We start from the raw sequence: 27,990 nt of genomic DNA, 5'->3' as shown, positions 1-27,990 counted from the left end.
AAAAAAAAAAAAAAAGCTCAAATTTCTGCAACTATTACTTGAAAAACTCAAAGGGTAGCAAAAAAAAGTATTCTCTTCCAATTGTTTTCCAATTTGTTCAAATATACTTTGATTATGCAGAAAATCATATATGGGCTGTGAGCGCTAGAAACTTTTTTTTTTTACATTCTAGCTGCTCTTAGAAAAAATATAACAACATATATGTCTGAGAGTCTATATATTCAAAGATTCAAGTTCACTCTTGTATATCTGCACAAGATCATCCTTCCTTTTTGATTTAAAATGGGACATCAGCTTATACGTTTTCCTGCTTTTTAATGGCACATCGCTCACAAGGACTATGTCACAGTGGCACATTTCATTCAATGTTTAACAGTAAATCACACAAGACACTTTTGAAAAGCACCTGATCGGACGGAAACAATTCTGTTGACACCATCCATGATGGTGAGTGGATCATGACGCCGCTCTGTAGAACACTGGCGATCAAATTCTACTCTCAGTCCCTCAGCACCTAAACAGCAACAAAGAATTTACACACTTCTACAGAGCAATCAATCCCACAAGCAAACGCAGTTCTTTCGAAATCCACATGAAATCAAATGCAATTGTTTGGAAGCCATAGTGCTCATTAATAAAAATAGAAATGTGAACTTGCTTTGGTTTAATGACACTGTTTCTAACTTCTGCTTGAAAGACCTACATTACAGGTAGCTCACATGAATCGGGGCTAGCATACAGCAGACTACGTTCAGAACATTCCCAATTGAAGTTGCCACAGCAAAAAATGTCTATTTACAGTTAAGACAAATATCAAAAGGTAAAGGCAACAGAGAGTTTAAGTATCAGTACTGGAGAAAGAACTAGATGAAAATACAGCACAGAAGGAGAAAAGTATTTTCTAATGATCGAGGCTACATGATGAGCATTCAGTTACTGACCCTGAAAATGACTGCAGTCATTCTCAGCTTCATAAATGAACAGAAAACAGCAGTAATACACAGCTGCAGAGAAGCAGTGTACAGAATTCAGTCACAGGACCCAAACTTGGGTAAATGTGTATTTCACATGACTGAGATGTTCGTGCAGTATACAAGTGTTTTAAGAAACGTTTTATTACAGCAATAGAACACATAATATGACCTTAGAAGTTCAATACTTATTTTTGTAAGCTGAGAAAAAAGGATTTACATATGCAGGCTTGCAAGTACCTGAGTTTTAGCAATATAACTCTAGGAATCCTATACCTGGTATTTTAACTGTGCCACTAGATGATGTATCATCAGTATATGGATGGCTGCTTTCTACCACAACTGGCTGCGAAGAGAGGCGGCCACTCTGTGAGTCAGTTGCCACATCTTCTAACTCAGTAACACACAGCTCCAACAACATATCAGCAACCTAATTCAAGAAAAACAGACACACACCTAAGAATCAAGCTTATGAAAACAGTGCATGGTTAGTCCAAGAACTCTAAGCCAACTATCATTCTTTCTCACTTAAAAGAAAAAAAAAAAAAAACATGTATTCTGATTCATAAACTACCACATTCATTCAGAATATGAAAAAAATTAAGTAAATGCCAAAGCAACTAATGATTTCCATTGCAGAAAAACTGAATTATAAAGCATAAACCAATAGATTAGTGAAAGAGGTAAGTATATAACCAATATGCAACATTAAAATGTGTTGTTTAGAGAGAAAACCTCAATTATACTAATTTCTGAAGAGCAGTTTCAAGCAAAAATTCTGAGTAGGAAGAAGAAATTTTTAATTTACTTGTTAATGCTTGAACAATTCAAAAAAATGATATGTAAATGCATGTATTTAATTGGAGTAGGAGGAATACGACTACATCTCAACTCCAGAATAGAATATCATTGATATACATACGATCATTGATACATACGGTCATTGATATATATATATGATCATTACAAGGAATTTAAAGATTTGAAAAAAAGGTGTTTAATAGTTTCTGAAATACCACTTTGTTACTCTTATAGCATGTGTTAGAGTGGCCTCGCACAATCCTGATTTAATAGAACAGATACACCCTAAGACTTCATTTTTTAAAGTACAGCTGTCTTGTCATTTATATCACTAATTAAAAAACCTCAGAATACTTAGCAAAGTCATTATTTATCTTTTTGATTAGTGAAAAAAGAAATACAAATGAGAGCTTTGCACTTCCAAAACATGTTTCAAAGCAGACTCTAAGCAGTGCAGAGCCATAAATGAAATGTCATATCAGCATTTTAAAGCAAATGCATCATTACTCATTAAAAAAATATTAAAGAAACATTAAACAACATTCAGTTCATTCCCATAAGACGACATTATGTGCAACAGTTATGACTGTCATATTCTGTTGTACAGCTTTTGGTAGCCAGTATTACAACATTCATTCACAGTTTGCTAGTTATCCAAGAAAAACTCACACCCATGAACATTTTACAAATATTTCTCAACTTCTTAACTTGGTTGATTCAGCTTCATGCTTTGCCAGAATGATAAATCATATATGATTTATATATGAAATTATATATGCATATTATGGCATAAATATCCAACATGATTACACTTGTTTCAAATAAATATATTTATGAAGCATTTCCATTACAGTCATTAAGGTTCAGATGCATTAAGTTCAACTCTAATTTTCATGCTTACTAATCTTCCCAGTATATCAAACTATACCTCAAATAGATGAAAATATTCCAGTAAGCTAAAAATATAAAGGACATAGTTAAAAATGCAAGATAACAAAATCTGACCTGTGGGTAAGCTGTGCCCATACCAGACAGAACAGCTGAGAGAACATCTCTTCCCTTTTCACCTGCTCGGTTGGACACAGCAAGCTTTAGCAGGTCAACCATGACTCGCGTGTCATCTGGGACTAATAGACTAGTAAATTCATCCAAATACTGAGGTTCTGGGCCAGACACTTTACTTTGGCTTTCTACATCCTACAAAACAAATTCCAGAAAGATTTAGACAGGGAAGATGAAAGAGGAATCTCAATGAATACAAGTGTAGTAACTTGTCTGAAGAAGTTTGAAAGTAGTTTAAGACAATTCGCAATTCTGGGACTACGTGGCCTCAGAATTTACCTACTGTTAAACCAGTTTCTCAACCAAAAACCTTTCCTAAATTGAATTCCTTCAGCTTCGGAAAAAAGGAAGAAAAAAAATAAGTAGCAGTAATCACCCAGTCTCTGAATATACTTTAAAAATGCAATCATTTATAGACTAACTTCAAATGATCTAAAACAGAAGAACTGTTCAGTAAATGCATTATAAGGACTTAAGTTTTAAGGAAGTCATTGACAACATTACTTCTTTGGTTTTTGTCATGGTTTCTGCAATGATGCTGGCAGCTCCAGGATCATCTGTGACTGGAATGAAAGGACGGGAAGAGGCAGCAGCAGCTGAGGGAGTTACGGCAGATGGTGTCACAGCATCTTCTGAAGAAACAACCTAGCCAAAGCGAACAAAAGTAACAAAGGCTGCAATGAGTGCAACAAATCCTTTAGGAGTGTATTTATTTTTCAGAAGGGTTTGTGTTCAAAGACAGCAGCAATTCAAAAACAGTCAAATTCAAATACAACAGATTCATTCCCTGTTTTTCTAGTCCTATTTTATGTTCCTAACGTGATAAGTCAGCAATGACATCCATATACTACAAAACATACACAGTAAACCATCAGTGTCTACAGTGGAGTCTGCAATGCAGAAGACAACCCCATAAATACATGTCAAATTAGTAGTCTGTGAAGGAAAAGATCTTCAGCAGCAAGTCTTTCTTTATGGTTCTACTAGCAGTTCAGAATCAAGAGAGTGGAAACCCATTTACGCTCTTCTGTCTACATTAGTTAACATAAGTTTACAATGATATTTCATTAAAAATTGTTGAATAGTCTTTTAATCCAGATTTTTAATCAGTCTTGCAAAATTACTTTGCTATCTGACCAAATAATAAACATTTTTAAACCAACTTTAAAATGCTGCTATAAATCATAATTGCATTTTAATGACATACTGCATGCTGAAAGTTCAAAGTTGATTCCACCAAAAATTTGTTTTTCCAAATCTGACATACATAAAGCATCCACTCCATAAATTAGAGCATGAAAACAACTGTTTAATCTCTGCTGCTTTACCACCAAACTAAATACTATACAGTATTTTTCAGTTTTACTCTTAAACAATGTTGAAAAAAATTCATTAGACACTACCTCCCCTCTCCTGTCCTGCCACGGGTTTGGGCTCAGCCTCTCTTCTATATCTCCTACAAGCATGCATTCATCTCCACTTGAAGGAGTTCCTGTAGAAGTAGCATCTGATGGGGGGGCTGGTGATGAAGAGGGACATTCTACTGGTGCAATCATACTTGCAGGCATCAGTGCTCCAACAACTGCGTCCCTGAAATCATTTAGGACAGATTCATATAAGCTTAACTATACTCCTTTGTTAAACGAGAAAAAAAAAAAAAATGGCATCAGCTTGGCTTAATAAAATAAGCAAAGGTTTCCACAGGTAGAGTTTAGCTCCATTCTCAAAGTTAAATGCTTAAATATTGTGTCTTAAGGTCATACTATTTTACATGAGCTCTCCTCTAGGTAAATTTTAACAGCAATACTCTGTTCTCTATCAACAAGGAATGGTAAAGTTTTATTATTCTTTCAACCCTGTTCTCTGCTGCTTCTTCCACTACACCTATCGTGACATATTTATACCCCTATTACACAGCGTACTTGAGCATTCCTGAATAAACATTTTTCCCCAGGTAGTGAAAGCTTCTTATTCTAAAGAAATCTAATATGAACATTGAAAGAAAAATTAAGTGAAGCTTGGCCCTATCCTGAGAAGTCCAAACTCGTAAAACCATTTACAGCTGGCTCAAGAGACAGTGAAACATGGCACAGTATGACATATATTGCTCTTTAAAAGAAAGGAATATTTGAATGCCTACCTGGCATACATGATTTGTAATGCCATCAGAATATGAGATAGTGCCTGCTGTTTGGCAACGTTCCCGTCAAGCGACAGGAGAATCTTAGCAAGGGAAGGGCGATTTGGCTTCAAACTATTTGCGCCGCTAATCTTGTTACTGGCAGCAGAAGAATCTGCATCTGAAGGAACACCTGAAGTAAGGGGGGGGGGGAAAAAAGAGAAAGCAATTGTTTCTGTTTTACTGAAAGTGTACTACATAATCGGAACTTAATCTAATTTCTTGGTAGATCATTACAGATCACAGAATCATAAGATAGTTGACACTGGAAAGCACCTCTTGGTCCATCTGCTTCAAACCCTGCTCCAGCAAAGCCTCCCAGAACAGAGCACCCAGGCAGCTTTCAGGAGGTGCCTCTCTGGGAATGCTGTGCCAGTGCTCTGTCATATACACAATAAAGTGGCTGTAAATCTAAGCCTAAAGGACATTTTTAAACTGCAGTTTCTACAGTTACAAAATACTGGAATCAAATACTGAAGCTTTTCAGCAAATGCCTTCATAAAATAGTGTTCCACCTTTTCACTTATTCATGAAGAATGGGATAACAGATATAAATATTTTAGTGATTGGCATTTAAAACAAATTGTACTTAAACAGAAACTTTTCAAACAACATTAATGTTAATTAGGTATCCTAAAAATACTAAATAAATATTCTATATATATAGTTCTTACTCTCTTTAAAATACACAGTTTTCAAAGAAAGCAATTAGCAAAACGTTTGGATCTTTTATGTTTAATATAAAACTTCTTTGTCTTTTCTCAGTAATTCTTAGTCACTTACTTCAGAAACAAAAGATAGCAGTAGTAAAAACTACAGCAAGAGATGACATGTAACAAGGCCAGTATTACAGTAGCATCCATCTACCATGTCCACAAAGCTCTACTCTATATTAAAAGATAAAGACTTTGCAGTGTTCAATAAAGTATGTTGCACTTTACTTTTGAGCAAGCCCTTTATAAATCTCCATTTCCAGGAAGAGGTTTTGTTTTATTTGGATGGGGGCGTTCCTCATATTGGATGCTTTCTGATCTTTTGCTTGTTTGCTGTCTTTTAGTTTTCTTTAGACAGTGTTCTTTTTGTACTCTTCTATCAACTGCCAAACCACACACACATCTAACTCTACTCTGACATTAAAAAAACCATAAGATGATGTCTACCAACCAAGATAAGAAGCACCTAAAGGGTCCCTCGCTGTCTGAAAAAGTACTGGTTCGTGAACAGATGGTGTAGCTACATCCACTGTTGTCCATGCTACACTGTGGGAAGATCCACAAGCAACCCGGGTGATTTTCTGGCCTTCCAAGCCTTGTACAAGAGTGGGCTTTCTATTGACTGTAGTAGTTCCATTCCCTTGTTGCCCATGGTCATTGTCACCCCAAGCATAAACCTGCCAGAAGACATTTCAGTTCATTAATTCACCTCAATGAATGCCTCATTTATTTTCCTTACAACTCTACAGAAAAATCTGAGCAATTTGTATTAATAATCCAGAATACTTTATAGAACCTATTACTTCGATTTATTTATTTTTAAATAATGCAGGTATTGTCATATGTTAAAAAAAACAAAAAACAAGGTAACCCTTTATTAGGTGATTCATAAATCACTGCAGACTCATAAATCATCAGCTCAATTATACAATGCTCAAAGTGAACAACTAAATTGAAAGAATCAATTTCATAGTAATTACTCCAGATATCTGAATCAACACCACAATAATTACAATGCTGGTTAACAGCAGAAGAAGCCATCTAAACATTATAACTACTACTGCATTTTAGGAGTGAGAAGCAGAAAACGGATCATGTAGATAATCCACAAACTAGGAAAATCTTACAAAAGCTACTAAGGTGACATTTAAAGTCCAATAGTAACATGAGTTCTAATGTATTTTAATTATAGATTTAATCACCATTTAATCACCATTGATGCTATTACAGTCTTCTTCAACAGTTTGTTTCTTTATGGATGGAGGAAACAGGGAAAAGGAGGGTGATAAGTAACATACCTGTCCAGTGTCAGTAACTGCTAGACAGTGGAGGGCACCTACTGCCACATGCACGATCTTTTTGCCCCTCAGACCCTCCACTACTTGTGGCTTTCGTACATGTACATCAGTGCCATGGCCTAGCCTGAAGTAATCTCCCTTACCCCTAAAACAGACACAAAAATAAAAGCAAAATTTAGGACAATTATAATGCTCACACTATTCAAAATTGAATAAACAAAGGATTACTGCAATTCTATGACCCCAGTACATCAGCCATCATAAGGTGCAGACACGCACAGGTGGAACAGAACAACAACAAAAAAAATCTCCTTGCCATCCTGTAAGGTCATGAAATTATGCAAGAATTTTGCAAAACGTTCTTGAAGACTGCCAAATTCCCCTTCCTCGTACTCCTTTCATCACCACAACAACTTAATAAAGGGGAAAAAGAGAGAGACAAATATGGTTTTTAGTGGCCAACAATGAATGAGAACTCTTCTAAAAGCTTTTCTCCCTTTTAATAAGAGAAGTAACTTTTAAAAGTATAAGTTTTGTGGATTTCTCTATATTATTCGTAAGTTGCTGACAAATTACGTAACAACAACAAAAAAGATTTTACATCATCCTAGTTTTTACATGTGCCAAACAGGTCAATTTATACCCAAAGTAATACCTTGAGCTGTAGAGATCTGAAATTGATTTGCATTACAGAAATTGACAAATTTTACAGAAAGATTTATAAACTTAAAAAGCGAGTCTTGTGCTCAAAACAAAAGCAGAAACAAAGAAAGAGGAAAAATAAAAAAAGTCACTGTTGACAACTCCATGGCTTTCCCACCAGCAATGAACTCTGCAGTGTCCTGCGTGTTTTCAAGGTAGTCCTTTCTATCCGTTCTGCACTTGCTCATTCCTGTAACTCTTCATTCTTGTTACTTTCTGACTCTACCAATCTCTGTTTTAACTACAGACTATGATTCCCGTGTTCTCTTTTTCCCCACTCTGCTCCAAAGTCTTAATTTAGCATTCTTTTGCATACTTCATTACTCTCAAGAGAGAAAATGTTCAGTGAGACTCGGGAATTCTAGCAGAGTACAACACGTAACTCAGTATGCAGACACAGTGAGCAACTGAACAGATCACAGCTTTTCTCAAAGAGCTTCCTATTTAGAAGACAAAGTCAGCACACAGATGAAGTACAGATGGGGCAATCAAATAGCAGTAAATACAACACGTACTTAGCAATTGCTTTATTAATATTTTCTGGCAAATTTCACATACCATGTCCATACCACTCCTGACTTGGTCAATGCCAACGAGAACTGTGCACCACACTCAATCTGACAAACGCCTTGGCCATTTAGTCTTTCAATGTTCTGAGGAATGTTGCATCCTTCACTTCCTCCTCGGCCCAGTTTTCCAAAATCACCATCACCCCAAGAAAACACCAAACCTAACAAACATCAAACCGTAGGTCAAGCAATGATCACAGTATTCCCATGTGCCAGAAAGATTCTGGAAAAAGATATTCCTACCTTCATCTGTCAAAGCAAGAGTCTGAGCATCTCTGCTTCCACAAGCAACCTGAATTACTCTGTGGCCAAGGAGCACTTTAACCTGCAAAAGAGAGAAACAGATATTTCAAATACATTAATTATGTTTTTAAAACTTTACAAATATTTTCAAGCTGTTACACTTGATGTCCAGGTTTATCAAGTCCTGCTTACTCAAGATCCAACACTGCTCAGTGACAGCTATGTCTCAGAACAGATGCATGACACGTATGTTCAGAACAGCACTAGTTGCTCTAAGTAATATTCCAAGAAAACGCAAGAGATACTCCACTTTTTGGCCCTCCTGAAATACTTAGCACATCAGAGGTAAGTGTACCAAAACCTGATCAGATCACTCCAAAACAATATCTTCATACTGCACTTATGGTTTTGGATTTGCTTTACCTTTATTTTACAATTTACTAAATGAGCACATTTACGTTTCTTCAGAGATGAGAAACATTTATTTTACCATCTTCGGCTTCAGCTGTGTAGTATTATCTCCATGTCCTAACCTTCCATATTCTCCAAGACCCCATGTATACAGTTCACCGCTAGAGGTAATGGCAGCACTGTGGGAGCTGCCACAAGCAATATCACGGATACGTTTGGTTTTCAGTGCTTCTATCAATCTGGGTTTATCACAATTCCTAAAGAAAGTAAATAAACAATATATCATCATTTTTTGAAGAGCTGCACAGTACGTTAAATTCTACGATTCAAAAATTTTTGTACTTAAAATCAGCAGTAACCTACAGATAAATAAGATGCAACTCGTGATTCCAATATTAATTCCTTATTACCACCACAAGTTTTAAATTTATACCATTTAAACATATCTTAATGTATTTCAGTGTACTTTTTCTAATACTGTTGTATAAGATAGCATAAGAGTCACTATTAATGTTTTATGAACATTTATATGGCTTCTGCGAAACACTGAAATTCTCCCATGAAATGCCTACAGCAAGAATTCCAAGTTTCTCTTTTAATATGTTACAAAAAATGCAAGACATTTGAACGATAAAATAATAACACTGCTCTAAACTGGACTTTCCTTTTCATAGGTTCGACAATGACACAATTTAGAATATTTATTTGTTGTCACATCTACAAACACTGAGTTGAGCACTGTAATTTTCTATGTATTCTGAGCAGCTTTTTGGAATATACCAGAGTGATAAAGATTCCTCGCTCACCATGGGCTATATCTATTCTTTTTTTTCCAAAACTTTATTCCATGTCACATATGAAGAAAAATACTGACAAATTTAATTTTTTCCTCACTATTGTCACGTGGAAGACTGAAATAGTGAATTTATTTCTAGATGTCAAATTTGTGAATTCTGGTCAAAGAACAGGGCTACAAAAAAACTTGCAGAGTTGCAATAGGTGCTGTTAGTGCTCAGGAATGTAAAATCAGTACAGTTTTACATGTCAAGGTAACTCAGTAAACCTCATAACAGTAACAGAAAACTCAAACTCCAGAAGTATATTATTCCATCAGTAACATTCAAAAAAACTAATAAAGAATTCTACTGAAACTGCTACCAATGCTGCACTGTTGATGTACACTGCTAGAAAAAAAATCTTTTCAGAACACAGACGTTTTATTTCTGTTAAAAATTCTGCCATTGTCAGTAGTGGTATTGCATGTCACAGCACAGCTATAAACAAATCTTCTCTTACTACAAGCCAGATAAAACTGGTGTCCTTACATTCGACTGAAGTGACCAAGTTTACCATCATCTCCTTCACCCCATGAAAATATCTTTCCATCTACAGTTAATGCCATAGCATGCCGGCCACCTGAAAGTATAAACACAAATTTATGTGTTCAAGCAGGAAGAGAAAGTCTAGCAAAAATCTCAAAAGATCTGACATTGCTTTGTATTTACGATGTAGCTGCATAAGTAGATACAGTTAGTTATGTTCTTAGAAGCTTCAACGTGTTTTAATTTAAGACAAAACGTGATTGTAGGCTTCCTGGCACATTAAAAATAGAAATAACAACTTAATTTGCTATTGTCAATGCTGCAAGGAAATCAGCAAACAAACCCACTATTTAACATTTAAAAATGAAAATACTTCCTTTGGAGTCTACTATAAGTTTTCCAGCAGGTAAGAAACTAGGTATGGTCTAAATTCATAGAATTTAGTATCTTACACAGAATTTAACAACCTGTACTCACTAAAAAAGTAACTAAAAAAAAAAATCAAATATTCTGGAGCATTACAGCTCTAAAGAAACCACAAAACAATTTCTATTTTTAGGCTTAATGTTCCAGTTATATATGTAGGAATAACAACAGACATTACCTGAGTGAACAGCCACCTTCTTTACAACATAGTTACTGAGAGCTGTTATCTGGCGGGGAATAGGCACAGTTCCACTGGATATTCCTAAACCCAACCTTCCGTTTGTGGCTTCTCCACAAGCATATACCTTACCCTCTACAGTCACTAAAAGTGTGGGGAGAGGAAGGGGGGAAAAAAAAAAAAAAAATAGTTTGTAATACCATCAATGTTTCACAAATGTAAATTTATTTCTGCCCTTAAATAATGATACATACTTTACACTTGTATTACCTGCAAAAAGGCTTTTGGATCCTCCAGCTACTTGTACAACATTCAAGGCAGATAGGGTTTCAGAAAATGAAGGAACCTTTATCTAGAGTATACAGGAAACAGAAATCATTCCAATATATTTTGTAGTTGTATATATTATAGAAAAGAGCTATTCTGAAGTGATAAAACTCTGACAGTTATCACTTTTATTATATATGAAAACTCCTCATATTATTTGAATGCTTTGCAGATACCCATTAATACAGATCACACAAAAGACAGGAACCAAGAAAAAGCATATAATATAGAAACCATGATAAATATAAACTCCAAGAGAAAATGAATGGGAAAAAAAACAATCATTTTCTTTTTAGTATAGTTATTTTCTTGAGGAAAAAAACAACTTAGGTCTGAAGAAAAGCATAACAGCAAAATGAACCTAACTGACAGTGTTAACCAACACACTTTAAATCAGCATACAGAAACACAAGTACACTTTTCAATAGCAAAATGCTTTAGCAATCAGGATTGGAGACCAATTCAAGAAGGAAAAAAACAACACACGCAACCTATTTTCCTTATTACTACAAAATAGTCTTTAATCAAGGAGACTTTATATATGTATTAAAAAAGACATCAAAGCACACTTTACAAGCACTTTAAATCAACACACATTAAAACCTGGCTTATTCTCTTTTATAAAAGAGAGGCAAACATTCAGTTATTTTTAAGCAGTTGAAACTTTTACAACAGACTATTTCACTGCAGTATATGAGTAAAAAAGTTTGTAGGGCATTTGTAAACTAGCATTGAAATTACTATCCTAATTAATCAATTTATGTAACTTTTAATACTAATACTTACTAAGACCTCAAAGATAAAGTGTTTAAGTTCATAGTAACAAGATTTTTCCACCTAAAGAAGCTTAATCTTCATAGATTTCATTCATATTTATACATGCATTTTTTTTTCTTCCCTCACATCTTCAATTTAACTGTCTTATAGTTCTCCCCTTTTCTACAGGGAGACAAACACTTCAGTCGAAGGAAGTCAGGATGATTGGGGCACTTCAGAACTTAAGCCTTCACTTTATAGATCAATAGAAGATTAAGAATCACAGAATCACAGAATTGTAGGGGTTGGAAGGGACCTCTAGAGATAATCGAGACAAACCCCCCTGCCAAAGCAGGTTCCCTGCACCAGGTCGCACAGGTAGGCGTCCAGGCGAGACTTGAATATCTCCACAGAAGGAGACTCCACAACATATACAGTACAAGAATACAGTAGCTTTACCTTTCTTCTCCTGAAAAGCACACCAATTGACAACAATCCACATTATTTACAGCATAAATTAATGCTTTTAGCATCCCTCCCATCTTCCATCGTATCAAAAATGATGTATAAGCAGTTGCATACTGGCCTGAAATTTCTCTCAAATTGCACTAAAATGTAATCAAGTTACACTAATGAGAAGATATTAATTTGAATTCTTTTTTTGTTTTATTAATGAACTAGCTCCATTTACAGGTAATAGAAAAGTTCACTGCTATGTACATTTTACACATGCAAAAAAACTTTAAAAGAACAAAATATACAGAGTGATACAGATTTTTAAAGAATTAGTTCACTATCATGTAAAATAAGTAGTTAAGTAGCTGCTTAAAAAAAAAAAAAAAAAAAAAAACATACTACATTTCAGGGAAACAACCAAAATGTAAATTTGCCCAAGGTTTTCCAGCCAGCACGTGTCTGAACATCAAAAAGCCATAAAATAAACTTTAAAATTCTGATTAAATTGCAATTAAATTTGAGTTGTGTGAGGCTTGCACATTTTATTTTTAGCTGCTTATGTTTTATACTAAAAATATTTAAACCACAAACATACCTTGGAACCTTTCAGTCCTCCCAGCTGATCTTTGTCATTCAGTCCCCAGACAAAAACTTTGGTTCTTATTGTAGCTGCTGATTCCAGCCCAGCTGCCTTTTTTCTAACAAGACTGAGTATATTTAGGGAAAAAAAGTCAGTTTAGCAATCTATATACTATAGCACAACCATATTTTTATTTCATCTATTTATTTTACATTTCTGAATGGTTTCAATATCCAAATGAAGTCATCACAATTGAGTGGTATCAGTGAAAAATAAAAACATAAAACTAAACAAAATATCTTTATTCTCCTGAGCAGTGGTAAATATATATATAGATATAGATATATTCACTGCATTTTAAGATTTAACACAGGAAATTTTCAGTTTCAGAAATCAAAAGGAACTATACAAAATGCTACCAACTTACCAGTGTGATAACTTTCAAGAATTTATCAACAAATGAGCTACCTACAGTTGTGACAAGTGTATTTCAATTTCAACCTAATTAAGTTGCACTCCTCATGATTAATCTTCTGAATAGAATATATAGAAACTAAGTCTGTTTGCCAACTTTTTTCCACCTGCAGTTACCTACCTCCCAGTATTAGCTTTATCATCATCCTCTTCCTCGTTATCAGAAGCAAGGAAAGGGACCGCTGCCAAATCCTCATCCTCTGCACGTATACGTCCCAGTATGCTGAGGCCATGTATTTTGCAATCGATTCCAGAGCTTCTGCACTGCTTGATTGCAATCTCAATATACCTGTGATACTAAGAAGAAAAAACTAGATCACCATCTTTTGGGTTCTCTGCATGTTCACAATGGACAGAAAAGATCTTGAACTTTTGCTCGACTTCGTCACCATAACAAAATTAATCTGTGACTTCAAATATTTTGCTTTTCAGAACTGTACACTCTAAGATAAACATTCGGCCTCATAAATTTAAGAATGATTTTACTTTAAATCTCCTGAAAATTCAGTACATATTCCTTCTTGCTGTTACTGAAAACATTCAGAATTACTATGTTAAATGAGCTTTATCACCCACTAAAATGAACCCCAGATTTACTTTTACTGGAATGCCACCTTGGCTCAAAGGTATACTGAACTACATCAGAAAAAAAGCCTAAAATATATTGACTGCTAAATATATTGTAGAGTTGCACTGTGATTTACAGTAGAACTCATCAGGATAATTAACTTTACAACTGCCAGAAATGCTTCTAAGATGCAGGAACAGCAAGAAACCACGCTTTAATAATCACAATAGTGCTTTTGATCCATCTGTTGCAACAAAATATTTTTCAGTTTGCAAACAAAAATAATTCTCCTTACAGAAACTTCACTTACTTCTGTACAATCACTGAGAAGAGGCACTGTGGTGTCTGTAGGATTTATGTTGATTGTCTTTAGCTCTATAAGGTTATTTAAGGAACTGCCTCCTAGTGAAAAAAAGCATTGAAAGAAAGACACAGTAAAACAATTTGTGTCAGAAACAGACACTACACATATTAAATAGATAAATGGATATTAAATGAAACTAGATAAATAGAAGCTGTTGGACATTAAAGAAAGTATTTTTCAAGCTTCTCAGAGAACATTCACATACCTGAAACTACAACTAAAGAGGGCATGTAGCTGCTGTCTGCAGGATCCACTACCATCTTTAGTCTGTGAACAAGAACATCTGGAAAAATCTCCAAGCGAATCCAGTGCTAGGGAAAGAAATAATTTCATTTTCAGATAGTATTCTTAGGACCATTTTATGATTAATAAGAATACACATACTGTTTTTCAATAAAGAATGAAAAACATTCTTGGGTAGTATAAAAAACATCTACAAGGGTGGAAATCTGGCCAGTCTAACTCTTACTACAAAAGAAACATCAGCAGCAAGAATTGATTTCATTCAAGAGCAACACTACTGAGAAGACTGAGAAAGGACACTGCTCTTAACGTCAAAAAAATGGAACACAGCGTAAATCTCTGACTGGTTAGTGAGCACCCACAACCTGAAAGAAGGATACTTGGGGATATTTTCAGCATAGTCACTAAGAGAGCACACTGGAGAGAAGTCTAGCTGCAAATCCCAGTGCCTACACTGGCCATCATGCAGTGCTGTGGGCCAATAAGAACAGGATAAATAAAGGAGAACAAGTGAGAAATAGTCAGAAACAGTTTTACTCAATAAGAACAAACTCACTTGAATAAAACATACACAATAATTGCTAAGAATTGTCATCAGTTACTATAGTGAATAGGCTGTTGAAATTGCCTATGGCCAACCACAGAATAAAATAATCACCCTGTGCTCCAAAAAAAAAAAATCATAAATTATCATAAGTTTTCCTTACAATTTCCATGAAATAATGATGACGCATAGATTAAAAAAAAGACATTTATTATGAAGAAACAGAGTTGTACCTCAGATGTCTGTTTTTTCTACTTAGTCTCTTACTTGAATTAACAAACACAGTAGCAAAGTGAGGTAAATAGTTATCCCCATGAAAAGAAGGCATGCCAAAATCAACCCTTTACAACTTCAGGTTACCTTTCCTTGTGAGCCAGAAGACTGCCAGCACTGCTCACTGCCATCAATAAGACGTGAAGCCTGATTCACAGAGGAAGAGACATTGAGATTCTTCACTATCCTTGACCAATCATCCAGTAACATTCCCCTCTGGCTACTATGCCGTCTCTTCAGCTGTTTTCCAGAACGCCCACAGAACACTGGAGACTGACCTGCATTGTTACATGAAAGAAAATTTGTTTTATTAAACCCATAAGCAATGTGAAAGGAAATAGAAGAAATCAAAGATTTCAGATATATAGTCTCAAGGTAGAAAATGTAAGAATGCTGGCTGAGCTTGAAATTGATTGCTTTTTAAAACGAGATGCAAGTACTTCATTTGAATACACATATTCATGCCTGTCATCTGTGATGTCATATTTTTTGTTCTTATGATTGATTTGTAAACCAAGCATGATTAGTAAAAAAAAAAAAAGTATTACAAAATTACGGAAAATTAATATCTTTAGGAATTACCAAGAGCGATTACTAAAATATTCCTTCATTTTGAAATGTAAATCAAAATTTATGGCCATGCATACATACAGTTCAAAAAACAGGCCCACAACGTATGAATTCTGTACACCAGCAGAGAACATGAAAACTATATAGCCAACTCTCAACAGAAATCCCTTATAGGACAATACACATAGCTATCTTAATCACTCAAAAAATTCTGAAGGTTATTAAGGAATAAGGAAGGCCAGTGAGCCATATTTTTCTTCCCTGCAAAAATTTACTTTTGCGTCCCTTTCACTGATGTTTAGAGCTTCTAGTAAGTCTGACAAAAATAATATTGCAACTCCTCCACCCTTTACACAGCGCAACGAATAGGATTACAAATACACATTATAATATCTGTACATTCGTATTAGCTGATTTCTTAATAGCATGTCTTTCTTGTCCTTTAAACAAACCATCACACAAATGCAATGCATGTTCAAGATTTCTAGTAAGGAATCAGTTTCATTCCTTTTCTAAACTAATCCAAATGGTGAGCATTACCTTGGCAGGTTGTACCTGCTGTCCTGTGGATTCATTCACCTATGTTTAAACTGAAAAGGCTGACTATACTATTTTTCTCATCAGTTCTGACAGAGTTATTGCCATGTAGCCATATTTTTTTAGCTTATTTAACAATACAAAGAATGCTTAATGGTTGACATTTTGGTGTAGTGCATGTGCAATTGTAACATCACTATGATATGTTAAAAACATGCTGTTTTCTAAAGGATGAGTCCAAACACATTTATTATGATAAGAAGCTATAATTCAAAACTGCTATTTTAAAACATATTCATCGTATTTTAAATATATCTATGAAACACTTGGATTCTGAAACTTACCCGGTTCATTTATTCTGCCAAAAGTATGCCGGGTGTTATGTTTCCTGGTTTTAAAACAGGTTTCACAAAAGTCAAAATCATCACAGTTTCTGCATTTGAATCTAGGCCCATTGATAGGAAACATCTGACAGCCATCACACCTGATTTCACAAAAGAACGAAAAGTATATATACTTTGAGCAGTTTTTATTGTAGAAGTTAACTGTGCATCAGTCAAGATAATGGAATCAAGGTAACAGACTAATTCATCACTCACGTGACTCCAGGATGAATGCTGGGGACCAGTTCCATTTCTGACAATAAGCCAGTCCAGTGAGATTGCTGAGGGAAGTCTACAATGACATCTTTTCCATTGGCACTAAAAGCTGTTGCAGAAACATACAGAAAATACTGTGTGTTACAAATCACTCTGAAATCAAACAGAAAGTGTCCAGCACCACAGTCAACAGATTAAAAAAACAAAAGTTACTTTCATAAGGAATCTTTTGTTTTAATGGAGTTATATATTGTCTTGATCAGACACCCTGGGTAAGGGCAGAGAGAAAGAAAAGAGGCAAGAAAAATCTTTAATTTTTATATATAAATACATTTAATATATAGAAAATCTTTAGCTATATATAGTTACTTAGTATATATGATATAAATAGAATATATATTTAAACAGAATACAGAAAAAGTGTATTTAAATTTCTTAACTGAATTCCAAAGGAAGAGAGTACTAAGCACAAATAGAATGACTAAAATCTCTTAAAAAATTACTGAGGCCCTATGGGTAATTCCTATTTCACTTACAGGCTACCATTAGCGTACTGCACTTTCATACAAAGTCTTCAAGTCAGATACACTTTTTAGAGACTAATTACATTTGTGGTTCATCCAGACAAAATATAAATGAAAATTAGGAATGTGCAGGAAGCTGCAGATTCTTAAAGATCTCAAGAAGAGCTCAAAAAGTGGCATTCACAGAGTATGCATCTCTGAACTTATCACTGACATCAAATATATTCTATTGTCTCATCAAGCAACATCCCACACAATAGTGCATGTCTAAAAAATTCTGTCCTTAAACACTGCAGAAAGTCTCTGTGGTTTCCAGTTTTATTACCCATGACCCATTTTGCACACACATTACCTTTGACAACTCCCACACTTCGGTGAGTAACTGATCCCCATTTGTATTTGGGGGTAGTAACCGAGGTTTTCACTCGCACCTTGTCACCTATCTTGATATGAGAGGCAGAACTCTGTGGTGGGAAACCTAGCAGTAGCAAGAATAAATACATGATAAGTGTTCTTTCCACCCTCCAAAACCAATCTTTCTTTGTATACCATGCCAGTTTTTTTATAAAAAGTTAACAGTGAACTTACCTAAAAGCTCAACGTGGATATATCTGACCCAGTAAGTACCACCCTTTTGCTGCCAATCACACTGTACATTGAGGTCATGCAATCCATCTCGATCCAGTTTAATAACTTTGCCTACATCTCCTTCACAAACTTCCTCATAGGTTCTGCAGCACCTAACCATCATCCCCACCTACAGAAAAAGAACAACAAAATGCCATAGCTCTGCAGTGATTAAAAAAAGGATTAAGTTTTCCCTATAGCTTTCATCTCCATGCTTACCTGAATATTCTCTCTCACATATACAGCATAATCATCATTACTCAAGAAATCAGCTCGTTTCTTGTATGTCTGGCTCTCTGTTACAACAGCACCACTGGACTGAAAAAAAAATCCAACACAAACATGTATCAGTCACAAAATCTGTATGCTATCAATTCAAATAAATAGCAGAAAACGAAGACAATCCAACAAATATATATATATATAATATATAATAACCAAGTGATAATGCCAGAACAGCAAAAATCTTCAAATCAACTCTCCTCAGGGCTAGAATTCATGCTCTACTTTAAAGCTTACTTTCCAGAACAACTTGCCAAAGAATACAGCTGCAGATTTTAAGAATGTGCGAAACAATCTATACATTGCTTGTGTGAGAACTGTCTGCCAAAGAAAACTACTGCAGAGAGGATTTGTGAGTAATCTACTTAGCCTTGTATACATACGCTCATATTCCATTCCTTAGGCTGTGTGTTTGCACAGGAAAAAAGAGAACAGTGGCTGAAAAAGACATCTCCATCTTTCCCTCATGAAAGCTATTTAATTGCCAATATCTGTAAAATGCTCTCATGAGGAAAAAGCATATTATTTTACTGGTATCTTTTTGCCTTTCATTCATTAATTCTTTAGCCACACTTTGTTTCACTTTTTATTTTTCAGCGAAAGGAAGTTAAAAAAAAATAAACAAAAGGAGTCCTTGACTAATATTACTCCATTGCACAGACCAATTTACATAAAACAGAACTATCAAATATACATACAGCTACCCATAGTGAAAGAAACACCTGCAATTCCACTTCTCCCGTCTGTGCTTCTCTTACATAAATATTTACAGATTATTCCTGAATTAATTTAAACTATCTCCTAGAAGCACATGGCCAACATGGTCTTGAAAGCCTGGAGAAGCACAAAGTTTCTGAACTCTAACCAAGTACAAAGAAAAAAGAATTACAAAATTTGCAGTCAGTTAGCATGACTTAGCTTTCATGAAAATGATACTTACCACAGGACAAGCAGCTTCAGCCTCTTCCACCTCCTCTGTTATTTCTTCATCTGAATACTCATCAGAGACAGTGTCAGCATCAGAGAGATCAGTAATCTGAACATCAGGGTGATCTAACAACCAGCCAACGAGAGCTTCCACGCCTAACACATAAAACAAGCACATTCTTACTGAGGCATTCTCTGGCATTCTTAGAATAGCATCCAAGTTGATCCATTTTACATAGCATTTTAATCTGCAAAATTTCATTCTCCTTATAATATCATCTGAACAAAATACCTGGTAACCCAGAAGCACTTCCAGAGGTTCCAGACAGAGATTTTAGTGCAAATTCAATGTTCTTCCTAGGAAATCCCATTTCCATAAGTTGTACTACAATGGGGAGAGGTGGAATTGGAGATTGTTTGCGTTTTTTCACTTTTGTGGGTCGGATATGCTGTACAGTCACGGGTGTCGTAGCCTCACTAGAGCTACAGTCTTCAAACACCGGAGTTGAAGGATGAGTAGACTCTACTGCCAGATACTGGCATACTGCCAAAGCAGCAGCCTAAATGAGAACAAATAAATCAATCCAAATAAAACAAGCATATTCAGTACAGGATGTGTGTGCAAGACTGAAATTAACGGTTATTTAACAAAAGGGTTCGCTGTCACTTTTTCTTTTTTAAAAACCATAGCTTAACAAGTTTTAAATGGAATGTGAATAAGAAAGGGTTATTTCCTAAATCATTTATTAAGAGAAAACAAAGACTCTACCTCAAGTTCTTGTTTGTCAAATATTGCTTTCACAGGTGATGGTTGTGTAGCTGCTGTTAAAAGTTGTTGCAAAAGAATCATGGGAGGCTGAGGTCCTTCAGGAGACATATCTCCTATGTCAGGAGAGACAACTGCTCCATCCTCTTGAAACAAAAATAATATTTTAAGTAATAAGCATGTAGTATAGGACAACCAGGGGACTTATTTGGGGGCCTATCAGTAGATAAAACATATTGTTACTTCTCCCACAGTTCTCCATAGGAAAGATGCATTTAAGATTAAATGGGTACCAAAACTTCCATAAAAAAAGCAAATGAGACATTGGTGAATGCTAAACACTAGGTTTACAAAAATTCACTAGAATATGCCTAATAGAAACTGCTCATTTGATGGTGAAAGTGCACAAGTAATTTAAGAGCCGACCTTTTTACAATAACTTCACTACATAGAAGTCCACAATGAACTACTTAGTAAAGAAGTATCTATTTCCTTCTCAAACTGATCCAATAACCATAGTATCTTCGTCCTGGACTGTCATTTCCCTCTCTATTATACCTAGTGTGAAACAATACCAATCAGTATTTACTGTTCCTTCAAAAGAATTTTTTGAGTCAACTGCCTCACAATTCTACAATTCTCCAACTTTCATATTTGACATTATTTTCTTCTTAGCATAAATATTCATGTTTCCTAGATCTTTGCTAGGAAAGATATCTGTGTGGATACCACAGAAAAGTATTAGAATTAAATGGGTGAGAATAAGAGGATGATAAAATATTTGGAACAATAATAGAGCTTCATGCACTTAATACTGTTGCAGGTTTTTTCTCCTTCCTAGAAAAATGATGGTAGAAGTAATATTCCATCCCCAGAGGGAAAAAAAAAAAAAAAAAAAAAGGCTATTCTTGCTGATTTAAAAAATTTGATGATTGAAAATAAAATCAGAAATATGTAACTGAAGTGTAGAATGAATGTACTTAGATAACGCATATAAATTAAAACTACAGTTCCTTAAAGTCCTCCTGAGATTCTGCTAGACATATAATACCTTGGTACTTGTTGCACTGGAAACCACAAAACATCTGAATTTCAAGGAATGGCTATATTAGATCTCATACTTTAAGCTTTGTAATTATAGAAGACCTACAAATTCTGCTAACCCAAATGTTTCAGTTTTAAAAACTTGACCCATTTATTCTCCAAAAGTTAAGCTGAAAATCTGAAGTGCTTTTGTGACAGACATGCTCGATTCCTGCACTAGACTGAATTCTTACGCAGACTTATGAATACAACAGACCACAATGTAATCTCTCCCTACATTGGACAGCTCACTAATAACAGAACACCAGGTGGGTGCTCACGGTTATGATCACAATCCAAGAGTACAGTCCAGTATCAGAGAAAGCTTAATTTGAACCGTCCTTGCTGAAGCAGAAGGGTGCACAGCAGTGATCTCTCTGTGATGAGAGGGATGCCTCTGAATATTACTTCTCAAGATCAAGAAAATTTTTACAACTATGTTTGTGAGTTAAACTTTGATTTATATTAGGATTTAGCAACTTAAGGGGTAGACTGATCACTGTGACTCTTACAATCATAATGGATTAATGGTATCAATCCACTTACAATAATAAATCAAATTGCTGCCATATCACTTAGAACCACACAAATGTTGCTTCTTCTGCATCAGCTTTTAATAAGCAAAGTTAAAGCACTCCTGAATTTTAACCTTTAATTTTTGATCTTTAGAAGGCAAACCTAATTTCTAGGCTCTATCTGCAATTAGCCAGGGTTATAGTAATATGTTCTAACTTCTAAACAGTGACACACTCAGGTTGCATTTCAGAATACCTCCAGGATTTAATGCACTCTCCTGAACAGCTGGCTGAGATAAGATCTGCCTTAATGTATCCTGGTGAGAGAGCAGAGCTCGGCCTGCTTTCAGAATGTACAGCTTTAATTGCTGGCATCTCAGCAGATCCAAATCCACTTGACCTACGAGAAACATTAAGCAGTCACTAGCACTATAAATATTTTCTATTACAGAATTAAAGTGATACTCATACAACGTCAATGCAAAACAATCAGTTCACACCTTAACTCTTTGTGAAAGCTTATGAAATGCTATCAAATATATGTTAGTTTGAAGTCTATATACATTTCTATGACTTGTGATAAAAATACCACTCTTTTTTTTCCACACCTCAGACAACCATGCAGCTAATATATGATACAGTAACAGTAGTTAAGATGTCATATACATACAGTATTTATAACAATTCAAAAGAACAAGCCCAGCCTAGGCCACATTTATATTTTCTCAAAGTAAAAACAGTTTCCCACTCATGGTGAAGGACAACTCTTTTCCAGCTACATTTGTCTCCTAAGTACATATTATCCAACGTTGACTAGGAAACAAGGTAAAGTTCCAGGAAATCCTTTTTCTTACATATGCTAGCTGTTTCCAGTATTTTCCCCAGAGAATATCTAGCCCATTAAAACAACAACAGCAAAAATAACTGTACCTGAAAGACCTTGATTGGGAGACTTCATTCTGTGTTTTTCTATTTTACTTCCAGCCAGATTTACTAGTTGAGCCCAAATGGACAGCATGGGTTCAGTGAAAGGCAAGTTGTTTACGTTAAAAGCCACAACTGGAAGCTGAGTAGAGGAAGAACCAGACAAAAACAAAAAACGAATAAGTATTTTACGAAATCATTCACAAATTCAAATTTTTGTTGACTAAGGAAAAGGAAGAAGTAACATCTGTATTATTGTTCTTTCCCAGGAAGAACTGGAGAAGATTAATATTCCCTACCAAACTCCTAAGCTTGTATTGGAAACACAGCTAAAGCAAGGAAGAACTGCAGTCCCTGAATTTGACTATACACTTTGGTTGTGCATTCACTAAATCCATACTAACCAATTTGAGATTAAGATTCAAGTGAAAACACCTAAGAGATTCGACATTAGTTAGCAAATAAATAAAATAAACAAGCTTTTCTCACACAAGATCCATGTATCAAATTATCAGAACTTGAGGTTTTACCTCAAGTCAAGGACTTCAGCTTAAACCCCTTTTCCTCATCTCCCCAGAAAATGATCTTAGGTTAGCATTCAGAGCACTGTAGGTCTTGAACGTCAAAATATTTACTCAACGAAGAATTAATATTTTCTCTCTATCATAACAGCACCTTTAATTTCACAAAAAACACACCCTTCCCTGTATTGAAGTCCAAATAAAACAAACGTACTGGCTTTAGTTGATTCAGAGGGCACACTCTACATGTTCGCATGTCGTAGAACTGCACAGTGATTTTCCCTTTCGGAGTGATGCGCGTCACCGTGCCTTCTCCAAATTCATCATGAACCACTTGACCACCCAGTCTCAAGCGACTGTCTATGCCACCAATCACAGCTAGCACTGCCATTAGGCCTCCCACCTCTGGATTCTCAGTGTCAGGAAAGTAGTCATCCAAAACAGCCTAACAAAGAACAATAAAATTAACTGTAGGGAGAAAACATATACTTTGATTGCTTTAAAATAAAAGATAATTATACGTACTTCAATTTAAAAATTACAACACAAACATATACGTTTATAAATATAAAAAATGGTTTCAAAATTAAGCTTAATATTGTTTATATTTAATATTTATCATTTCAAAATAAACATTGCTATAAAAATGAGCTTATTTTAAAACGTGGAAACTACCCCTTCTGACTGTTTTCCTGCAAAGATGTGGGTGATGGAGGTTAGCTGAGAGTTGATGTACTTGTTTATGAGTCCATTCCACTGGCTTAGCGAATGGAGTGTCCTCAGCAGTGCCACTATCTCTTCTGCTAAAGTACTACTGTGAGTTGCAGTTAGAGATGCTTGGGGTCTGGCCTTTCTCCTTCTCAGAGTAGATTCTGAAAAGAAAAAGTAATGAGACAACAGTTAGCAGTTTAAAGCACACATTTTCCATATGTAAAAATAAGTCATTGGAGAAAAACTCCTCTACCTCTGAGTAGTGGGATATCTGAAGAACAAGTACTAAGCAGGCTGCCTAAAAAACCAAACAGTTTTTCCACAAGAAATTTCATGTCTCTTGACCTTTCGTTTTTATCCCAGGACGGAAGTACTGCTTTCAATAAATGCACAGCAAGAATCTAAAATGAGAACAAAATTAGCGTTATTCCAGTCAGTTACCAAATATCATGGAAATTTTCAAACATTAAGTACAGAAGAAGAATATTTAACAAGTTAACCTTCCTCTGTACTATTTTCCATCACACAGATTTCTTTCTGGCTATAGCAAATCAGTAGCTCTGTGATTTCTTTTTGGCTTGCTAAGGAATATGTTAAGATATGTTTTATTGTCATATTTTAAGTGAATCCAAAACCTCTGCAATATGTAGTGTAGGAAAACACGCAGTAGGAAAAACATAAGTGACATAAGACTAAAACACATAAGCACATTTCCCATCTTGTTGGTTTTGTTTCCATTTTGTTTTCGTTTTTGAAAGACAAAGCAAAGTAATTTTGAAATGTACACGTTACCTGTCTTTGCAGTGAAGCAGCAGTGAAAGATTCATGCCCCTCAACAATTTTCATTAGCAAAGTTATCCACTGAGATGTACTTAGAGTGCTGCACATCTGAGGCATGAGTGCTATACTTCGAATGAAACCCAATGTGCACCAGCTCCTGTGCTGTTCTTTATAAACCAATTTATTTGGCAAGGAAGCTAAAAATAGAAAGATACATATGTAACAGTTAACTTTTCCATCAGCTATGTAATATACTACAGGGTTGAAGTTCGGCTTTGGTTTCTTGTGTGGCTTTTTGTTGTTTTTTTTTTTTTTTTTGACAAATTATAACACAGAATATATAAAACTGTTCTTATAACTATTAACTTAAATTTCAGAGCCTGTAATTAGCTTCCTTAATCACAGAATCATTGAACCGCTCAGGTTGGAAAAGACCTTAAAGATCATCAAGTCCAACCACAACCTCACCATACTACCCTAACTCAACAGCCCTCCGCTAAATCATGTCCCTGAGCACCACATCCAAATGGTTTTTAAACACATCCAGGGATGGTGACTCAACCACCTCCCTGGGAAGCCTATTCCAGGGCTTAACAACCCTTTCTGTAAAGAACTGTTTCCTGATATCCAACATAAACTTACCCTGGTGCAACTTGAGGCCATTTCCCCTCGTCCTGTCACCTGTCACCAGTGAGAAGAAACCAACCCCACTCTTGCTGTAAGCACCTTTCAGATATTGGAAAAGAGCAATAAGCTCTCCCCTCAGCCTCCTCTTCCCCAGACTACACAGCCCCAGTTCCTTCACTGTCTCCTCATATTCTCCAAGCCCTTCACCAGCCTTGTTGCCATTCTTTGGACCTGCTCCAGCACCTCAATGTCCTTTCTGTACTGAGGTTCCCAAAACTGAACACACTACTCAAGGTGGGGCAAATATGCCTTCAAAAACAGGTAACATGCCTTTAAATATGCCTTTAAAATAGTTCTCATCATTAACTACTCAAAAAGAGGAAACAAACTGTAATTTCAAGAGTAATGCTGAACGAGGAAACGTACACAATTTATCCAGTCACAGTATTCTCTCAAAAAGAGAGAGGGTGCTAAGAAATTCATTATCTCAGCAAACTGCATACATCCTAATCTCAGCATCTCACACATTTCTCCTGCTACTCCTGCTTATGTTCTAAGAAAACATACTTGTAATGTCTACTAACAATTAAACGTCCAAAACCACATTTTTTAGCCTTAAAAGATTAAGAACTAGCACCAGAGGAAGTTTATTGGGCAATAAAACAGAACAGAAACATTGCTGAATCAGACTGTGACTAAATAATATACCTGATTTATCTATTGTACCACTTTCCACAAGCATACGGAGTAGACCACACAAAGTCCTAGTAGCATCACTTTGCATGACTTCAGCATGGACACCAGCAGAGAGACACAATGTCTGCAAGAGGTTCACAGTACTTGTCAACATCATGGATGTAGGGTGAAGATTCCTTTCAACTTGTTCACCTTCTGAAGGAAGACACAAAAGGCAAAAAAATGCAATAGTATCAAGTTATTCTATTTCCCAAAATGCTCTGAAAAAAATAAGATATGAGAAACTCAGAGCAAATATTTTCTTAACCTGAAGAGCCTTTATTTCTAATTACAAGGGCATATTATAAACCAGATATTTTGTGCAATTAATTCAAACATTTGCTACAGCAGTAAACTACTTTGAAGAAATTCAGAATGTGATGGGAAGAACAGGCAAGAAGTCTGAATAGACTATATAGTTAGGCCGTGTAAAAACCACACTTCGGAATGGCATAAATAAAAATGTTCCAACGTATACTTCTCCTAATATCAGTAACCAACTATTTCAATTGGATAATCATGTTTTCTTTGGTTCCACAAATACGCAACAAACACGACACTAGCCTTTTCCATCCTATTTTGTCATGGTAAAGATATTTTATGAAAGATTCTGGTCAGAAATCTACACCTACTAAATTATTCTTGTTACATGCAACATTTTCTCCTGTAAGAGAAGCTTTTTTCATATTTTAAAATGTCAATTTTTGAATTCAACTGAAACTGTGCCTCCAGATTTATTAAAAAAAAAAAAAAAAAAAAAAAAAAAACACTTAGTTTGGTTGTTTTTCAGTGGATTTTGGGTTGTTGTTTTTTTTTTTTTGGTTTGTTTTTCCTTACCAGAATCATCCTCAGTGTCTGAATCCTCTGTTGTGGGCTGAGCTGCTGGTGGTGGCTCAGCTAGTTTGAGATCGTATTTTCCCTCCTTCCCCATTCTGTAGGAATTTGTACTGCCAGTGTCCCACTGCACTCTAATCCAGCCATCTTCACCCAATTCTCCAATTACACGACCCAAACCTGGAGGGGGCCCATCCTGACAGAATAGAATACTTCAGGTTATAAATATTAATATTATTTCATAATTAAAGTTCTATTGCACTTTTTTGCTGCTAACCTAAAGGTTAGGTAGTAAACATTCAACAAGATATCATAAATTGGTGTATAGTAGAAAAACATTTCAGAATCCCTTACGGAAATTATCTAGTGAACTGCAGCAATATTCATGACTTGATCTGTTTTACAATGTACAACGTAAGCACCACACACTTAGTTCAAATTGGGTATTACGTAGTAAGCATGTGGTCCTATTTCATTTCAAATCATGACTCAGAACTTTCTCACTTAAAAAAAAAAATTCATTTCCAAAAATGAAATTAAACAAATAATCTATTTTGTGTAAAGCCTCCAAAACTTTGAAATGTAAAAACATTAGGACGTAAAATTTAAAAACATATGGACTTCATATTTTAACACACCCAAATCTGTATGAAAGAGGCTGTACCTGATCACCCCATTTCCAGTCTACCCCTCTCACCACTCTGGTACCAATTTTCATCATGGCTGCCAGCTCTGGTCCAGAAACAGGGAGCTGAACTGGTGTAGTTTCTTTTCTTGATTCTTCTAGAACTGTGGCAGAAGCTCCATGAGAAGATGCAATCATATCTTCTTCAATATTGTCAGAACTGGGTCCTTAAAAAAAAAAAAAAAAAAAAATTAATAATGACATTTGTCACACTTCAATTGTGCCATAAATAAGGTTTGTGATATTAAAGTTTTAATAATTTTTAGAAATAAAGGGATATAAT

At 35.3% G+C, this 27,990-nt stretch overlaps 1 protein-coding gene across 4 annotated transcripts in view; it reads right to left on the bottom strand.

The window, feature by feature from the left end:
* The window catches only part of HERC2 (HECT and RLD domain containing E3 ubiquitin protein ligase 2), a 104,569-nt gene that overhangs the window by 28,146 nt on the left and 48,433 nt on the right, over positions 1 to 27,990 (bottom strand). For 3 of the 4 annotated variants that reach the window (XM_085213479.1, XM_085213490.1, XM_085213484.1), the window contains exons 36-71: positions 27,687 to 27,874; positions 27,026 to 27,218; positions 26,162 to 26,344; positions 24,839 to 25,023; positions 24,300 to 24,447; positions 24,011 to 24,207; positions 23,550 to 23,780; positions 22,821 to 22,956; positions 22,147 to 22,290; positions 20,296 to 20,438; positions 19,819 to 20,086; positions 19,540 to 19,682; positions 18,537 to 18,635; positions 18,279 to 18,447; positions 18,043 to 18,168; positions 17,167 to 17,275; positions 16,912 to 17,051; positions 15,548 to 15,738; positions 14,606 to 14,711; positions 14,347 to 14,438; positions 13,590 to 13,765; positions 13,010 to 13,121; positions 11,146 to 11,227; positions 10,876 to 11,019; positions 10,275 to 10,365; positions 9,029 to 9,206; positions 8,539 to 8,620; positions 8,285 to 8,456; positions 7,025 to 7,169; positions 6,178 to 6,403; positions 4,975 to 5,146; positions 4,238 to 4,424; positions 3,339 to 3,479; positions 2,778 to 2,969; positions 1,248 to 1,401; positions 407 to 514 (exon numbers count right to left, since the gene is read on the bottom strand). In XM_085213479.1, the coding sequence (XP_085069605.1) occupies positions 407 to 514; positions 1,248 to 1,401; positions 2,778 to 2,969; positions 3,339 to 3,479; positions 4,238 to 4,424; positions 4,975 to 5,146; positions 6,178 to 6,403; positions 7,025 to 7,169; positions 8,285 to 8,456; positions 8,539 to 8,620; positions 9,029 to 9,206; positions 10,275 to 10,365; positions 10,876 to 11,019; positions 11,146 to 11,227; positions 13,010 to 13,121; positions 13,590 to 13,765; positions 14,347 to 14,438; positions 14,606 to 14,711; positions 15,548 to 15,738; positions 16,912 to 17,051; positions 17,167 to 17,275; positions 18,043 to 18,168; positions 18,279 to 18,447; positions 18,537 to 18,635; positions 19,540 to 19,682; positions 19,819 to 20,086; positions 20,296 to 20,438; positions 22,147 to 22,290; positions 22,821 to 22,956; positions 23,550 to 23,780; positions 24,011 to 24,207; positions 24,300 to 24,447; positions 24,839 to 25,023; positions 26,162 to 26,344; positions 27,026 to 27,218; positions 27,687 to 27,874 (5,553 nt within the window). The remainder of the gene's footprint in view (positions 1 to 406; positions 515 to 1,247; positions 1,402 to 2,777; positions 2,970 to 3,338; positions 3,480 to 4,237; positions 4,425 to 4,974; positions 5,147 to 6,177; positions 6,404 to 7,024; positions 7,170 to 8,284; positions 8,457 to 8,538; positions 8,621 to 9,028; positions 9,207 to 10,274; positions 10,366 to 10,875; positions 11,020 to 11,145; positions 11,228 to 13,009; positions 13,122 to 13,589; positions 13,766 to 14,346; positions 14,439 to 14,605; positions 14,712 to 15,547; positions 15,739 to 16,911; positions 17,052 to 17,166; positions 17,276 to 18,042; positions 18,169 to 18,278; positions 18,448 to 18,536; positions 18,636 to 19,539; positions 19,683 to 19,818; positions 20,087 to 20,295; positions 20,439 to 22,146; positions 22,291 to 22,820; positions 22,957 to 23,549; positions 23,781 to 24,010; positions 24,208 to 24,299; positions 24,448 to 24,838; positions 25,024 to 26,161; positions 26,345 to 27,025; positions 27,219 to 27,686; positions 27,875 to 27,990) is intronic. The other variant, XM_085213499.1, reaches the window with a different exon arrangement.

The sequence above is a fragment of the Meleagris gallopavo genome, chromosome 1 (assembly GCF_905368555.1).
Source record: "Meleagris gallopavo chromosome 1, MGAL_WU_HG_1.1, whole genome shotgun sequence".
In the NCBI taxonomy this organism is placed as follows: domain Eukaryota; kingdom Metazoa; phylum Chordata; class Aves; order Galliformes; family Phasianidae; genus Meleagris; species Meleagris gallopavo.
The sequence above is the reverse complement of the archived record's forward strand: the minus strand, read 5'-3'. Positions and strand labels throughout refer to the sequence as shown.